This window comes from Heteronotia binoei, chromosome 6 (genome assembly GCF_032191835.1).
Source record: "Heteronotia binoei isolate CCM8104 ecotype False Entrance Well chromosome 6, APGP_CSIRO_Hbin_v1, whole genome shotgun sequence".
NCBI classification, from domain to species: Eukaryota; Metazoa; Chordata; class Lepidosauria; order Squamata; family Gekkonidae; genus Heteronotia; species Heteronotia binoei.
This window is the reverse complement of record NC_083228.1, coordinates 55670170-55688762: the sequence shown is the minus strand read 5'-3', so window position 1 is coordinate 55688762 and position 18593 is coordinate 55670170. Positions and strand designations below refer to the sequence as shown.

Below are 18593 nucleotides of genomic sequence, written 5' to 3'. Positions count from 1 at the left end.
TGGCCTAACATGCAAATGAGTTCCTGCTGGGCTTTTTCTACAAAAAAGCCTGGCTGCAGAATAAACATTTTAGAAAATATGAAAAAGCATATTTCTTTAAGAATGCTTATAGCAATTTCCATAAATTAGCAAACCTTGAATGACACATACACCAAAAAAAAGATTGCAAAAGTTACCAGCCAATACCATAAAGTTACAGATTGCATTGTTCGGAGTACTGTAACCAATAAAGTTGTGGCCAGTTTTATTCCACTTTCACCGAAAAACTGTGTTTGTGTGTTATTTCAACTGGGGTATCTGGAAAGGTTGTAAGAGAACCTCTTGCCTTTGGCACTCTCCTTGCCCCTCCCCTTGGTGCTTGGGCCACAAATAAAACCTCTGCTCAGCAGATCCAGGAAATGGAAACTTATGCATTAGTTTTAAGGCAAGTGCTTGCTTTGCACATTGTTCTAAATATCTTTTTAAAACTTCTGCACAGTGAACTCTGCATTATGCAACTGTACAACAAATGATGAAAGTGAGGCCTGTTGTTGGCAGGGGGAAAGACAACTGATGAAAGAGATTTTAACAAACCGACAGTCTGGGATAACTGCCCTTTGGAAAATGCTGAGTTTATGATGATCCATGTTCTGACTACTGACAGATGTATTGTGTACCAACAGCATTTTCTCTGTCATCACCACATGATCAGGTCATTGTGATGCTTTCATTCCAGCCCCAGGCCAATAATCCTTTTTTATCCAAGTACTGATACACATCTCCCTTTATAAATGTGCTTGGACTGAAAAATCTCTCTAACAGAGAACAAGACATCCAAAATTCCAGACATACATGAGTACCTGTGCACGTATGTATATATTTTACAAGCATACATTCTGCTCAGTAATCCACATATTCATATTAGATAAGATTAAAGAATATTTAACAATCTATCCCCTTTGGGATGAAATATCAGGAATCGTCTTCTAGATTCTGTCCAACTCTCCATTTTCCTTCCTATTGAGGTTTTTAGCTGTTCTTCTGCTAATCCTGTGTTCTCCTGATGCTTTTGCTCAGATGTCACAGAACATTCATCTTAATGCTGCAAATGGATTAGTTAGTCACTATCTGCCTTGCAGGTCTTTGGCTTCAAAACTGACTGCTTAGAGGCAACTGGGAATCCTTTGATTCTGAATTCTGAGATACATAATTTGTATACATTGTCACAAGCCATGATTCTCAAGTGAATCTTTGTAAGAAGAAAGGCTCTAGAGCAGGACTGTTGAACTCATTTATTATGAGGGCTGGATATGACCTAAATGAGATCTTGTTGGGCCAGGACATGTTGGGCTGGGCCATGTGTGCACTTATTTTTTAATTTTAATTTAATTTTTAGATTTATATCCCGCCCTTTCCTGCAAGCATTAGGTAGCAGAAATAAAAACTTTATAAAGGACACAAACACAATTAAATATATATGGTTTAGAAAAACCCTGAAAACATGCTTAAAATGTTAGCACATTGACCTTAAAGGTGCTTTCTTTGTATTTCTCCCATGGGAAAAGGATGCTGTGGCTCTTTCTTTCTTTCCCCAGGGGACTGGGGGCGGGGAGGAGCCTGAGACAATAGAAGGAAGAGAGGCTTGGCTCAGTAGCTCTATTGTGTGATCTAAAGTCTGGAAAAACAAGTTCTGCCTCTCCAGGGAGGAGCCTCAGTCAATAGAGAAAACAGAGGTTTTGTTCTGTAGCTCCTATGCAATTGAGCAAACCCTGCAAAGCAAACTGTTATACAGAAGGAAGCGAGAAAGGGGGAGAAGGAAGCGGATGACAGCCAGTTGCTCGGTGGCCTGATAGGCCCCCGGAGGGCTCCTGATTTTGCCCCCAGACTGCATGTTTCACACCCCTGCTCTAGAGGGGTCCAAGGGCAGACAGTCAATGAGTCTCTAAGGTGATAATATATTCTATACTGTGCTGCAATGTGCACATACTAGTAAAGACAGAGAACAATCCTAAGCAGGTCTATTCAGAACCCTAGTCAAGTCTACTCAATGGGATTTAACCCCAAGAAGCATTGAAAGGATAGCATTGAAAGTGGTGAAGGAACATCAAGTCCATTTTCAGTGTAGCTCACTTCCATGAGGTACAACCATTTTCTCTCTTCTCCTTCCTGTCAAATGACACAGCTTAGACAATAACATTTCACAACCAAAAAGCAGATGAAAAGCAGGTGCCAACAGTGCAAGCAGCAGCCAAACTTATTTTGCAGCAAATTCTTCTCTGATCTTAAAGATGATGATTAGTCAAACCCTCACCACAAGCAAAACCCAAGCCTTCCATATTCCAAAATAAAGACTTACTGGAGTTAGCATCCTATCTTCAGCTGTGGCAATCTCTGAAGTGCTAAGAAAAAGGGGCAGAGGTGGGGGGAAATCCAGGTAATACTTTATCCATAGCACCAGAGAACCTCTGCAGCCTAGCAGCAAAATCAAATTTGCAACACCTGAAAATTATCAGGTCATTTCAACACACCTTCTATTTCCAAATGCTCAAATTAACACTTTCTTGCTGCACAGAACACTAATTTAGGAATGGCTACTCAAGGGATAGAAGCCCCATGGCGCAGAGTGGTAAAGCTGCAGTACTGCAGTCTGAGCTCTCTGCTCACGACCTGAGTTCTATCCCAGCGGAAGCTGGGTTCAGGTAGCCGGCTCAAGATTGTCTCAGCCTTTCATCCTTCTGAGGTCAGTAAAATGAGTACCCAGCTTGCTGGGGGGAAAGTGCAGATGACTGGGGAAGGCAAACCATCCCATAAAAAGTCTGCCGTGAAAACGTCATGATGCAACATCACCCCAGAGTCGGAAACAACTGGTGCTTCCACAGGCAACTACCTTTTTTACTTTTTACTCAAGAGAGATGATATTACATCAAGCTAATATTTCCAATACTTATATATAATCTATGTTTACATACATATGAACTGATGCTTGATGATCAGAGTTCCCTTTACTCAGCAAAATTTCTACTACTCATTAGCTATTTATTTTGAAATACTCAGTAAAATCTTTTCAAAGCAAGATCTTCTGAGCAGTATTTTTAAAATTAAAAAATCCAATTAAAAACTGCTTCGGCATGAAAAATAGCATAGTGTTATTAATGGGAAAGAATCTTGACTTGGTCAAGGTTTTTTACTTTGCACTTTCCCCTTATCACTTAGTTCTGTGTTTCTGTGTTTAATCTTTCTACAAAATACAGCAATAATACTTAAAATATTTCAAAACCAAAGAAAAGTCCATCATCAAAACATCTGCATTTTCAGAAATCATATGCACACTACTTGGATAAATAAGGGTTTAATTTTCCAATCCTGTTTGCAAATGATAATCATACTCTTCAAGGGACTGAGCAAATAAAAGTAGTTCCAATCATAAAAGAGCCTCAATTAATATAAATGAAATAACAGTTCTAAATTAAGCCCTTCTTACCCATTCATAAATCTTGAAATAGTTAATGTGAAATTTTTACTTACCGTATTTGCCGGCGTATAAGACGACTGGGCGTATAAGACGACCCCCCAACATTTCCACTCAAAATATAGAGTTTGTTATATACTCGCCGTATAAGACTACCCCCTCTTCCGCACACCATTGTACAGCCGCAGTGCAACCACAGCGCCTCCGGCCCGCCCCTGCATCTCCCTGTGACCAGCACTAGTGCACAAGTGCGAGCTCTGCGTAGACAAGGGGCGGGCCGGAGCACCGCTGCGGGCCGGAGCACCGCTGCTTCCCGCCGAGCAGAACGGGCCGGTCACGCCGAAAAGGCTGGCACCCCTGTCTCGCTGCTGATGCTCGCCGCAGCCACGCTGGATAACGCGCGATACTGGATGGTATGTAGAATGAGGTGGGCGGGCATCGGGAGGCCACTATGGGCACCGGGCGAGCATCGGAAGGCCACTATGGGCAGCTATGTCTATCCCAACTGAAGTGCACCCGGCGTATAAGACGACCCCCGCACTTGGAGGCATGTTTTTCAGGGCAAAAAAGTAGTCTTATACGCCAGCAAATAGGGTATTTATTAAAAACATATATGCTGCCTTTTTACCAAACAAGGTCCAGAAGGGGATAAACAACAAGGCAATTTAAAAACATTTTAAAATTAAAGCATTTAAAGTGACTCTAAGACCCTATAAATTAAATAACTTTGTTTTTATTCATCTTTTCACAAAATGATAAATATATAAAGAACATGTAAAGAACTTGTGAGAACCTGAGCAGGTCTGGCAAGCAATCATCTGTAAGAAGGCCATTATTATTTAATCAACTAGTTTGCAGTGCATGAATACATCTTTTAATGACATATTACAGTTTAATTCTTTACACACACACACACTACGAGGCAACTCACAAACCACCCTTCTTTCCAGACTGCCTCTGAATTATTCGATTAAAATACTTACTCCTACACTGCTACCGTCAAAGACCAAAAAAATCCTCTATTCAAAGTACAACACTAATGCGAAACATAGGCATGTCAATTTTTAAAATCAGTAATAGCAAAAATGAATCCTGACATTAAAAACAGTAGAATATATTCTACAATCAAACTTTAGCATTGTTGATAGCATACAAGAAGTTGTTATCAAAATACACAATGCTGAAGGACCACAGTATTTGAATTGCAATATATATAATGCAATCCTTCTTCAAATTCAAACATATGTTGTTAAGATATAGATCCAGAGAAATCTCTGCACAAGACTCCTGGAAAAAAAAATCTTACGAAGTTGCAGAGAAAACACACAAGGAAATAAAAACCCACCCTCCATGTAGCACATATTGCTATGTCTAGTTATTTTAGCAAACATGATTATTCTTATTCAGGTGAAGAATTTGGGCTCCTCCCTCCACGCCTATGCCTTTGGCACCTATTAATCCCTGTACTTTATAGCTCACAAGAAGACACCTGCAAATATGCTGTGTTGCCTATTTTCTTTTCTTAGCATTCCCAAAGACTACTATCAATTCATACTAGAAATTGAAGATCTCTTTCTCATGGGACAATCTGAACAGTTTCTGCTTTGTCAGTATTTTATTTGGGCTACCAGCTCAAATAAAATACCAATTTCAAAAATCCTCTCAAATGTTCATTAAGTAGAACCCCTTGTTCTACATGTGTGCACTAGATAAGCAAGATCCTTCTGAGCCTGTACAGAAAGCCTCTCCTTTACCACTTAGACACTACAGCATTTTTCTGGGCTTCTAAGGTAGTAAGATGTGATTTATTTTTACAAGGCAAACCTGACCTCCCTTTTTACTAATCATTGGCTTTCTACCACAGGATCTGCTCACTTGTTTTTTTCAAGGGATGGGTAATAATTTTTTTTCAACTCTTTATCTACTTTCTGTTACCTGTCTGCGCAGAGGAATACGCTTAGTCAGCTTGTGCACAGCTGGCTGGCTGCTGAAGTCTGGTTTCTTCGTGGTGGTTCTCATTCGGCATACGATGACTGTCACCACCATACAGATAATCAGGAAGACCCCTACACAGTAGATGGCTATTTCCAGATAGACTGGGGATGTTGGATACGGTCTGTCTTCTACAGGAGCTAGAGTGCAAGTTTGAAGGAGGAACAATCATGCCAGAGAATTAGAATATAGCAAAAGGATCATTTGCACAGCATGTCAAACAACATGGCACCACATCAGACTAAACAAAACAAACCACATGAGATTTAGAATGCTGAAGATTTCCACAACATGGAAATGGTTACAGTGAGCCCCGAGGAGGTAAATGGACCATTTCCAATCCACTTCAATTCAACCTTTTTTCATCAGTTGGCTTAAACTGCCTGTTCTCTCATTGTGCCTTTCTCAATTCTCCTACACAAAAATCAGTGCACTGTTAATAGGAGAGCCTATTTAAACTTTAAAATTAAAGGCTACACATTGAGATTAGGTTTGAGATCATATTCTTTTCTTGCTCTATTTTTCTTTGAGACAGGAAAATGGGCAATAATTCACTCCAGATGAATCAATATTTGTTTGAATCACCCAAACTTTGGCCTGCAGCAAATGACAGGTTTAGCAAAATAATTTTTCAAAAGCATTGTATTTAACTCTGTGAACCACCTGAACACACAATGAAAGGCAAACAAGCACAGAATTAGCTAGATGAAAAGCAAGGCTTATAGAACACCAAAGCATAACAGTTAAGGTATGAACTAGCCTGGCTTAGGCATCCAAATAATTCTTTATCGTAAGAGTTAGACTAAAGCAGTTCTATATTAAAAGTATTCACTTAAGCCAAGGCTAAAGTATTATTAGATGCTAAGCTTTAATTAAGGGGCAACAGGAGCTGTTTGCCTATTTATTTCTTCATTCATTTGAAAACTAGATTGTGTGTAGATTCCCATGTTTTCTCCTTCACCTTCACCTCACTATGGTTAAGCATCACCTGAAACTCAGACATCATGTTTCTCCTTCACCTCACTAAGGTTAAGCATCACCTGAAGCTCAGACATCTCAGATGGCACAATACAACTCAGCTTCTGGGCCACGGTAGCATTAAAGCTTCCTTTTTCTTAATGGCCAAGCTTCTCTTATCAAAACTTGTTTAGCTTCCCATGAAGTTCTTCAAGTGTTATACTTGGAAGTCCCAAACTAACCTAAAATTTCAACCTGGGCAAAATGTCCTTGAGGAATTTATCTAATCTTACTGAAATTCCTTTTATCATTTCTTAGAATGTATCAGATATTTTGCCTGAGCATGAGACTCTAAATTTGCCTTAAAACTTGGTCACAAACTGGTTAGGTCTTTTCTGTCACGAAGCAACATTTCAAAAGTTACCTTCAAGTCCACAAATAACTTCACAATCAGATAAAAGCATGTGTGCAAGCAAAGAAAGCTAGTAATTCCTTTACTATGCCTATAAACATATACTTTGTTTTCTGAATTATTAACAAGGGTCACAAAGCTTGTTCCACTGTTCAGATGGCTACAACATTTTTCTCCTGAAACAGGAGAAGTGAACATCAGGGTGGAGACAATGTCATATCTAGTATTTCATGTGGGACTAACAAGGGTCATAAGAAGGAGGTAAGTAGAATATAGTATTGTCACAATACCATGGCTTGTTTCTTCCATCATGGTAAGAACTATGTTAACTGAGAATCCCCTTCTAAGAATATTTTGAAATCAGTCTTAGAACACTGAGTTCACAGAGATGGATACACAAACTCATGAGTAAGTCTATTGGTGGAAGACCCTATTTATTTCAGATCTTAAACGCCATCTAGACCATAAATGCCACTGAATCATGGCAGTACCATATTAATTAGTGTTAAACAAGTAGATGCAAACTATTAGGGTTGAATAGTACAATAATGACATTGGTTTCTGAAATTTTAATTTAAAAAAATGACAAAGCTATTGTGACCCAAATCACTATAAAATTTATTATTATGCTCTCAGTAGTCCAATCTGTTACTTGGAATTTATATTAATAATTTTTTAAAGAAAAATAGTCCAATCCCACTCATGACTACTCAGAAGTACATCCCACTATATTCAGTGGGAAATTACTTCCAAGTCAGTGGGCATAGGATTGTAGCTGAAGTCTTTTACCTATTCCAAATCATGACAGCAACAATCAGCATTCTACCACAAACAGTGTTCATTGCAATTGGTTCTTATTTCTCATCTTGTGTTAATATAAGTTTAATTCAAGCAAACAGATTAAGAAGTGGTGCTGAAGCACTTGAAAAAATGGAAACAGCCCTGCAAGCAGAAGCAACAGGAGCTTCAAATACAAACTACCTGTTTAGTGAAGAATATTCCAGGGGAACCTTAAGAATTAATACATTAAGGAGAGTGATCATGTGGGATGTCTCAGCCATTGAGAAAAAACGCCCTAGAAATCTTGAGATCCATTCATATGGCAGCACAGTATTTAATGAGAAATGCAGTTTGGCTATACGCACATGCAAACACCAATTCTTTATTTAATATTAAACTATAATGACCAGCAACTTACAAACTGTGAGCACTTCTGTGTGCATATACACACAAAACAGAAGAAAACAAAGCAGTGACACGACACTGAACAGCAAGCAAGTTTCATTAGTACCAACATCTAAAAATATTTTTTTTCTGACAGACAATCATTCTCAGGCAATGAAGCGTGTTAATATGTGTCTGCTAAAAACAGAAATATCACCACTCCAAGCATGACAAGACATGCTTTGCAGAAAAAAGCAAATTAGCTAACCATTTGCTTAGAACATGCATTATTTAAAAGGTACACCAAGTTGATTCCAAAGGTATGTTAAAAATAAACACTGCTTCTGTATTCATATTTCAGCACAGCAAATTATCTCAGAGGCTAAAATTAACCTAGGCAATTTGACTAGGTTGAGGCTTTTGACGAAGAGTTACTTTAAAATCCCCCTTCAAAATTCTGAACTTCACTGGGGAATTTTGAATTCCTCTCCAGGGAGGTTTTAAGGTTTTTGAGCTTAACTATCTCACAAAAACCCCTTTTATTTCAAATTTATAATGAACATTAAATGGCGGTTTAACCCCCCCCCCCCCCACTTATGTCTGAAAGCCCCTCCATTCACTTTAAAGCTGAAGGGCAGCATTTTGCTTTAAAAAAAAACACTTGAAGAAGATTAAAAGCCCATTTTTGAGACAGAAGCTGTGCTAATTTGGCAGCAATCAACAATGAAGCAGGGAAGGGGGAAACCACTGAAAGATAGCAGTATATACCTGGCAGAACTGTCAACCATGCAGAGTGAAAGGATATCCCAATAGAATTACCCGCCAAGCATGTATACTCCCCAGCATCCTCAAAAGTTACATTCCGTATATAGAGAACCTCAATCTCTTTGTCCGTAGTGTTAACACCGGCAGCCTAGAAAAAAAGGGAAGCAAGAGAAAAACTAGACATTTTAGGAATTCTTGTGGATGGGAAGTGGAACCACGGAGATCTTGGCACATCAGAAGAAACAGTGGTGCACAGCCGTGGGAAGGTCCCATCCACAAAGCCCTCAACCAAAAGATGCTTATGAACAGATCCCAGCTCACCTTAGAGAGGAATGAATCAACACCCTTCACCAAACCTATACTCACCACCTAAGTACGCATGCAATCAGACAACATGGAAAAATTCACCCACAAATTTTTTGCTTTAAAAATGTTACAAACAGAAAGATAGATTAAAAATAAAAGAACAAAGGGACATCTGTCTTATTTAAGATGCCATTTAAATTAAGAAAAGGGAATGTCAGAAACACGTAAGTGTAGAGATGAATCAAGAAAGAGAAAACCTTATAAAAGATGTGTTCATATACTAAGGTGAACCTAATCTCCCAGATTTGCTTATCTACTGAGCCTGAGATTTTGTTCATTTCATTAGCACTTGAAGCAGCAGTGGACCACTTCTTCCAGGCCGACAACTATCTGGTCATACCTAACCATAGCAGACTTAATTTGGATCCACAATGGGTTTCAATTCATATGTATGGTGATCAAAAGTGTGAAAACCTTGGCCGTCTAATTCCTTCTAAACACTTCATATAGTCAAGAAAGCAATAAGATGAATATTTACAACTCTTGGTGGCCGAGTGGCCTGTTACACTAGCCTTTTACTTTCTTGCTACAGATACTCTATGGTGAATGTAACTATTTTTAGAGATCAGAAGCTCATATATGAACATATATGAAGCTGTCTTTTACTGAATCAGACCCCCCCCCTCAGTCCATCAAAGTCAGTATTGTCTACTCAGACTGGCAGTGGCTCTCCAGGATCTCAAGCTGAAGTTTTTCATGACTATTTGCCTGGACCCTTTTTAGTTGTAGATGCTGGGGATTGAACCTGGGATCTTCTGCTTACCAAGCAGATGCTCTAACCACTGAGCCACCATCTCCTCCCTCATGTAGACTCAAAAGACAACAAGCAAGAAATATTAAATTGAACTATTCCTTCCAGAGCAGCCAGCAATGCTACATTGTGGTGTAAAATAGTTACCTGCTCTAAACCAGTAGGTACAAGCCTTGCTTGTTGATCATGAGAAATATGAGAAAAAGTTGTCTCTCAAATATTTAAAATTTGTAAATCTGTAAGTTTTGGTTTGAATTTTTAAAAAGGTTTAGTAAGAAACTATGTCCCTCACACTGCTTGAAGACCCCTGTAATGCACAGGTAAATTACTTATGTAAAGCACCAAGAATGCTCACAATTATATCCTCAAGAAGAGGGTAGGTCTATGAAGATGTTTACTGAGCTTGCTACTACATCTGTAAAAAATCTAAAATATTATGTTATTGAAATTACACTTACAGTCTGGTCCCTGATCTAACTAGTGGCTGTAATCCCCATAATAATCTCCAACATCCCCATAATAATCCCCAACTCACCATACTTGGAGAATAATAGTAGTAAAAAAAAAAAAAAAACCTGAGGAAGATTTAGACTGATCCGAATTTTTTTTCATGTTGTGCTGAGAACAAATATATGTGAACACAAATGGACAGCTCAAAGTAAAATAGAGAGCAGAAAGGTTTTTTTTAAAAAAAGGTTACTAAAAATACACTACACAGCATTTGTGGGAATTTTTCCATGGCTACTGGAGTAATACCAGTTGCATCTCCAAGGGAAGATTATAAATACATCAAGGTCATGGAGTTATCCTACAAGCTGCCTGCAGAGTCCCAAAGCACCAATTTTTTTCCAGCTTCTACATCCAGCTTTCTTTAACAGACATTGTTACCTTTATCTGGCAGAACTGTAAGCCAGGCAGACTGGTTGGCCTCCCCTATATAATTGGAGACCTTACAAATATATTCTCCTGCATCCGCCTCTGTCACATTGTACAGTTTCAGCACTTCAGCATTGGAACTATTTATCCCCGAATGCTAGAACAGACCAATAACATAGGAGAACAATGTAACTGCTGCCCCAAATGTAAACACCAATATGGTCCCGCCACCAAAACATTTGAAGTCTTCCATTTAGCACAGACATTAGTAAAAAAATATTTTACTTTATTTAAAAACAAAAAATAAAATTTATTTTATACAAAATGGGGAAGGATCTAGTTCAATGGATACCTAGGAGCAATGTTTTGCTTAAAGAACAATACTGTATTACAACAAGCCACATCTATGCAACAAAACTGGTCAAATATGAATTTTTTAAAACTGGCTGCTAACCTTAAAAATATTTCCCATATGAAAGTGGTGAAAAACTGACCTCCTGGTATCTTTGACACAGAAAATCCTGCTCTGCCAATGTCCTTTGGCAGCAAACATGGTCCTTACTGAAAGACTTTTAATGTTTTCCCAGCCTCTTAATACCAAAGACTGAATCAATTTTCTTGGTTTATTTTGGACACTCATTGCCCAAGAATAAATCCCAAGTGATGTCAAGATAGTAGTGTTGCAATTTTCTTAATAAGTGGCTATGATGTCTGAAAAACAAACAAGCCATCTGTGTGCAAGTAAAAAACTTTCTGGAATCCAAAACGTGGAACTAACTTTTGCTTTTGTTTAGACCAACAACTATGTGTTCCAGCATATTCATGGCACAAATGAAAGCTTCTGGGCCGTTAAAAGTAATTCAATCCCAGTTTCAAAACTCTTGGCCTCACTCAAAAGCCTTTTTTCACAATCTAAAAAATAACTAATCATTGTCTGGGGGGATAAAAAGAACCTTACCTTTAGAACTTTCAGATATGGTATGCCTTCTGCATCATGTTTACTTCCATTCTTTTCTATGTGCTTTATCCACTGGATATGTGGCTGAGCATCACTGTAAACTTTGCAGACAAACTCTGCATCACCCCCTACAATGGCTGAGGTATTTGCTGGTAGGCCCGCTTGTAGGATAGGCCTGTGTGGTGATCGTTCTGTCAGGAAGCAGAAATGGGGGGAGGGGAATAAAGAGAGAGGGGGGAAAACATATAAAGATGCAGAACTAAGAAGAGCTGCCAAGAAAACTGTTAGTGAACATGAGCCAAAAAGCCCTGTAAGCCTGTTGGCTGACTTCACTGAAATCACGCTGTAACCAAAATGTAGAACAAAAAACCCCCTCCACTTCAAAGGAGGTGCCTGAATACTATAGTAGAGTGTTGTGCAATGACTCTTTTAAAAAAATACGATGCAGAACACAAGGTCGTATGGAAGCAACATTTAAGGCAATATTCCCTAAGTATTTTCCCAGTATGGAAACATTCCTTTTATTGTTATGAACATGCGGACACAGCTCATCAGGTTTCACCCATCCCCACTAAATAAGAAGAAAAAATATTTATATACTTACTACTTAAAAATATTCTATGATAAAGTCAGTAAATAGGTTGCTAAGGCCATTGACTGTAAGTAGTGCCAAATCAGATAAAATACAAAGATTTACTACTTAAAAATATTCTATGATAAAGTCAGTAAATAGGTTGCTAAGGCCATTCACTGCCAAACCATTTGGATACAAGGCACTCATTTATTCACTGTTGTGCCATCAATAAGCATATAAAATTGGGTACATAGTGTAACCCTAACTGAAGTTGCACAATCTAGAAATTAGACAAAATAAAAACGAGGAGAAGAACTCAACAATAAACAGTAGTGCTGCCTATACAATTACATATCTTTTAAAAAATTATAAGAATCAGAAACTCTGCATCAGCAAGTAATATATAGTACAGACTGTGCCAGAAATTATATATGCTACAGACTGTACCAGCTAAAGTTAATAGAATCAGTCTTCTAAGAATAGAACAGGCATGTCACATAGTTAATGCCCATTGACAATCTCTGTGGCCTATGAACCGTGTTGCATTTTCTTCCATGAGAACAAGAGAACAAAGGTGTCATAGGTGCAGTAGAACAAACATGAACTAGATGCCACTATTGAATGGTCAGGCTCCACCACTGACTTCTGTGAGAACTTCAGTAGCATTAAGGATATTTTTACAAACCTCTGAGGGGGGGGGGGGAGTTTGGGTTAGAGAACGTCTTCAGATGAAAGCAGATGTTTCTAAGTATATACAAAGTAAAATGGATAGAAACAATTAATTAATTTTACACCATCAAGTCTGCAAGTGAAAGCCATCAGTTTGTAGTACCCAATGTTTTGAATTACTTGGTTAGAAACCTTCCACAAACCAAAGTGACTAACGAAGATTGTTCCATAATCAGGTATGTTTTGATAATGGTTATTTAAAGCAATCACACTTCTTGCTTCAGTTAAGAAGTCCCATAATTCTCACTGTATTTATATGTAATAATAACATTTGAAGCCACTCTGTGTATTGCCTGTGAAATGTAAGTATGTTATAATTTAAAAGTTTTTTTAAAAAAAAATTCAAGCTGACATTAAGGTATATTTATAATGTTGGGGGAAAATATCAAGTCTCTTTTCTTTTACTAAACTTTCCTATTCCTCTTTGGGCTCCAGGAAGCAGGGGTGGGGGGTGAGAACTAGCACAATTTCCCTTTAACAGAAATTGGTTTTAAATTGAAGAAGCAAATGCAGAAGTGAAAATCAGAAAGGTTACAGAGATAGTGCCATCTTAGATTTTAGCAGTCTTCTGCTTAAGGAGATAGCCATATGAACAGTACTAGACAGATTTTAGCACAGTCCTAATACAAACTCAGCACAGTCCTAATACAAATTCAGGATTTGATTAAGATAGCTTCCACCTATACCTACCTTAGCTGCAGATGAGTCAGAGAAGTCAACAGTGCTACCTTACCCACATACCATATCACAGTGGAAGAGATTAATACACCCAGGAACTATTGTTAAGTATTTGTCACAGCTTTAGTTTGCCAAAACTCACAGGAACATTTATCAGATTTAGACTTGTGTTACTCAGTACAAAAGGAATTGTGTCATCATCATGAAATTATATCAGCTGTTCTTCTCCCAAAATGGACACTTTGAAACACAACAACCCAGTTTATTGGCCAATATTTTAAGCTGCCTCCATATACATCACTGTATATTGTACTATCATAGTGCTGCAGCAATCATTTGCAACCAGACCGGTATATCTGTAGAGCAGGGGTGGCCAACGGTAACTCTCCAGATGTTTTTTCCCAACAACTCCCATAGGTCCCAGCCATTGGACATGCTGGCTGGGACTGATGGGAGTTGTAGGCAAAAAACATCTGGAGAGCTACCATTGGCCACCCCTGCTGTAGAGGAAAATCTAGGTGCAAATGACAATAGCACAATATTTATAGATGTAGATACAGACTTACACATTAAATTGAACTGTTTTGCTGCAACCTTGCAGTATTAAGACAAATGCTTTAAGCCATGTGTTAGAAATGCATTAGGTTCTAATGATTTTCCTTATATGTATTGAAAACTGAGAAGTATTTTGAACTTTTAAAATTGGGATGTTTTATTCTCACTGAATCTCGTTACATGTAAGGCAGTGAAAGTGCCATCAAATCACAGCCAATTTATGGCGACCCTGAAGAGTTTCCAAGGTCAGAGATGAATAGAGTTGTGCCATTGCCTGCCTCTACATAGCAACTCTGGACTTCTTTGGTGGTCTCCCATCCAAGTACTAATCAGGGCATAGCTTCCAAGTTCTGATGAAATTGGACCAGCCTGGGTTATCCAGGTCAAGGCTTGTACATATGTAGCTCATACTGAAGTTTGTTAAAGAAAATGATTTTACAGTACTTAACATTTATAAATATGAATATAATTACATATGATGTTCATTTCTCTCTTGAAGCCACAATGGACAGAATCTCGAAAGAGGAAGAGAAAGTCTTTTGATGAGAAATATTCAGCACTGAACATATTCCCTCTCTTTCTTTCTGAACAGAAAAAGATTTCAAATGATTCTCTGTGGGGGAGACCTTACAGTGGAAAAAGCAGTATCTCCTAGTGACTGGACCAACACACACACAATTCACATTTTTATTGACCTGCTTTTATTGGCTTGACTTGTTTTTATTGAGTTGTTGGTACTATTTTAGTTGTGAATTGCCTCAAGCGGTTTGTAGTGAGGTGGCATACTAAATAAATACATTTTCTACATAGTTGCCAGATGGCAAGGGTGTAAACTTAGTATTGTTCTATCTCCTTTTCACAAAAGATTAAAGACACCCCCTCTCCAAAAAGGATTAGATTTACAAACATAAGTAACATGTCAGGAGGCCTAAGTGTCACTCTCATTAAGCATTTGAGCAAACTTAAGCAAATCCCAAATGGAGTGTGGTCTCTCTTAAACATGCTGTCTTCCAATAAATTATCTTAAAAGCAAAGCACTGAGACTGTAATAGCAAATAACGATGCCTGCCAAACAATGGAATCTTTCATAAATCCCTATGTATTTGGCATGCTACAAATGCCTACTGGGAATTTATTCATGGACACAGTGCTGGCAGGGTACTATAAAGTAGCAGCTTTATTTTCCTTGTGGCTAAGGAAATCTTGCAATGCTGCAGTTAAATCATTCCTTGGCTATGTGCAAGACTATCAGCCTTAGTTCCACACAAGTACCATATCAGCATTAAGATTTCCTGCTTAGGCACAGATGAAATACAGAATCACCACTTTCATTTTAAAACTTTACTAGGCATTTTGTCCTATGACTACAAAGATACCCTTGAAAGTGTACAGACTGGCAAAAGATGCCAGCTCTTAGGGTGATTAAGAAGATATATTCAGGCAACTGGGTGGCAGTGATCTGAACATATTCTTGATTATCTCCACAGACACAGATGAAATACACAAAATCAACAAATACTTTTTAATTTGTAGTACAAGTGGGGATCTGCAAGCAGCTATCCCATTCCCTCCACGTTTGCTTCATCCCCTCTCCTCCTACTTCTCTAATGCACTTTTCTCCTTCCTGACACCCCTTTTCTTACTCTATCTCCTCCATGCCTGTCACTTCCTCTCTCTTTCTGCCCCCCACTACCACTCTCTCGGGTTTTTTCTTCCTGCCCACATCACACTCTCTCTTTCTAACCCATTATTCTCCCAGACACATACCTAGTTTCTCACTTCTTACAGCAGCAGTGGCAAATCACGAATCACAGCTACATAAATCAATTTCCTTGGGGTTGCCAGTTCCAGGTTGAAAAATTCCTGGCGATTTGGGGGTGGAGCCTAGGGGGAAGCAACCTCAGCATGGTATAATGCCATAGACACCATCCTCCAAAGCAGCCATTTTTTTCTAGAAGAACTGATCTCTGACATCTGGAGAGCAGTTGTAACTCTGGGTGATCTGCAGCCCTCACCTGGAGGTTGGCAATACTAGTTCCCTTGAAGGAAACAGCTGCTTTGCAGGCCAGAGTCTATGGCATTACACCTTTCTAAGGTCTCTCCCTTCCTCAAACCCCACCCTTTATAGGCTCTACCGCTCAAATCTACAGGAATTTCCCAACTTGGTGTTGACAACCCTATCTCCTCCCCACCTAAGAGCCAACCTACCTTTATCCGCCCCTCTGTCTTCTGCTACTTCCCACAACCCCAGTAGCCTCTGCCTAGGAAAGCTATGGTCCACTTGTGTGGTGCTAGCCTACTTGCATGGTAGGATTTGTGGGGGAGGGGTGCCTCACTTTTCTCCTCACACTATTTCCTTTTTCCTTCCCCCTGGCAACCCCCATATCCTTTCCCTTTACCTGCCTCATTTCTCCTAAGCCATCCACCAACCTACCTTTTATTTTTCTCCCATCTTCAGCTATATTTATTATTTATTGACTTCATCTATATCCCACATGTCTCCACAGTGGAGACCAAAGCAGCTTACATTATGCTTCTCTCCTTCTTTTTATCTGCACAACAACCCTGGGAGATAGATTAGGCTGAAAGTATGTGACTGGTCCAAAATAATGCAATGAAATTTCCACAGCAAGATGGGGATTTGATCCTGGGTCTCTCAGAGCCTACCCTGAAGCTCTAACTGCTATGCCCTACTGGCTTTTATAGGTTGGCTGCTGCTGAATAGTAGCAAACAGCCAGGCTTAGTCGAATCATGGCAGTCAGGTGGTTACAAGTCACCCAGAGGTTGCTTCCAGGCCTAAAGTTGCCAAAACCCAGGTGGGACATAAAGATATCCCAGAATTACAACTGAACTCAACATGACAGAGATGTGTCCTCTGGAAAAAATGCAAGCTTTGGAGGGTGAACTCTATGACATTACATCCATCAGAAGCCTCTACCCTCCCCAAACCCTGGTTCCATCACAAAATCTCCAGCAAGTTCCCGATATGGAGCTGGCAATGCTAGGACTCAGGTTTGGTCCCAAGGAGTCTTCCCTCAAAAGCCAAAATAGGCCTGTAAAAAGTCCTTCCCCTTCCCCCTGCCTTTTACTGACAGAGCCAAACCTGGAATTGTGTAGTTGCCTAATTACAGCCACTGAGGAAATCTGTTGCTTAAAGCTTGGATTTCACATTTTTTCTGCAAACTTAGTGGCCTTTTCAGGTTTGCAGAAAGATCTGTCTTACCCATTCGCAGCTCCAGTCACCAGATTTAAATATCCAAAAATTTGTCCAACTTTGCTATAGAGCTTTGGTTCCAGATGTTCCTTATGTTTGCAAATTCAGAAAGTATAATGCGAAGGTGTGGGGTACTAAAATGTTTGGCTATGATCTGCAAGTCATGACTTCAAATCTCCACTCTGCCATGGAAATTTACTGGGTGACTTTAGGGCAGTTACTCTCTCTCAGTATAACCTACTTCACAGGGAAGGAGAAGATCAATAATGTAAGCTGCTTTGGGTCCCCACTGGGGAGGAAAGAATGGTACACATATCTAAATAAACGTATCCTTAGCTGTTCAAAAATGCAATTTAAGACAACTTTGCCTTGGGGGAAAACATGTATAAAGAGTTCATGCATCTATCATTCAATACTAGAGATGGAAGGCCTGGTCCACAAATGCAGCAAAATTAAGGTACCACTTCAGACTGCAGATGATGGATTACATTTTTGAATGCTGTCCTCTGCAGAAAATCTCTGGAAGAGTAAAACTACAGTGAGAGAGAGACAGATCTACAACCTCACTTCCATTGGTGCTTGTTTTCAGCTTGCAAAGAGATTGGGTTTTGTTTCAGTTTCATATTATGTAGAGGACCACCACACACAATCTAAATGGTATGGCCCATTGAATTATCTCGTTTGATTGTATATGGAGCTGAGGCGTGAATGTGTACTGAATGAGCAAGCACACCATTTTTTATGTATTTGCATGTAATTGTACGTCTAAAGCCACTTCATATGTGTAGCCCCAATATGCAGGAATGGTATAACTTAAAAATAAAATAAATTCAAATTGTAACTTAATGTAAATATATATGTTGTCATTTTATAATCCTTATAAAGTTTATTTGCTTTTACTAAATAAGTTCTAAGGCCACCTTCCCTGTCCCTCTTTGAGTTTAAAAAATAGCATGATCTCCCTTTAATAGAAACCTTACACCATCTTCCAAAACATATTACAATTACCTTCAGTATAAAACGAAACCTTAGAGAATATTATTTTAATTTTTTTTAAAGAATAAGTCAGTAGGCCTCATGTTTCATTTATCCACATCAGGGTTTGATTTCCTTCATGACCTTATTTCTTGCCCTTAAACAAGAGGGGGGGGGA

At 38.9% G+C, this 18593-nt stretch overlaps 1 protein-coding gene across 9 annotated transcripts in view; it reads right to left on the bottom strand.

The window, feature by feature from the left end:
* Window positions 1-18593, bottom strand: part of FGFR2 (fibroblast growth factor receptor 2) — a 191528-nt gene that overhangs the window by 44970 nt on the left and 127965 nt on the right. For 3 of the 9 annotated variants that reach the window (XM_060241496.1, XM_060241493.1, XM_060241499.1), the window contains 3 exons: window positions 11690-11880; window positions 10744-10888; window positions 5378-5580 (listed from right to left, as the gene is read on the bottom strand). In XM_060241496.1, coding sequence (XP_060097479.1) covers window positions 5378-5580; window positions 10744-10888; window positions 11690-11880 — 539 coding nt within the window. Of the gene's footprint in view, window positions 1-5377; window positions 5581-8741; window positions 8887-10743; window positions 10889-11689; window positions 11881-18593 lie in introns of all 9 variants that reach the window. The other 6 variants (XM_060241497.1, XM_060241502.1, XM_060241495.1 and 3 more) reach the window with 3 other exon arrangements.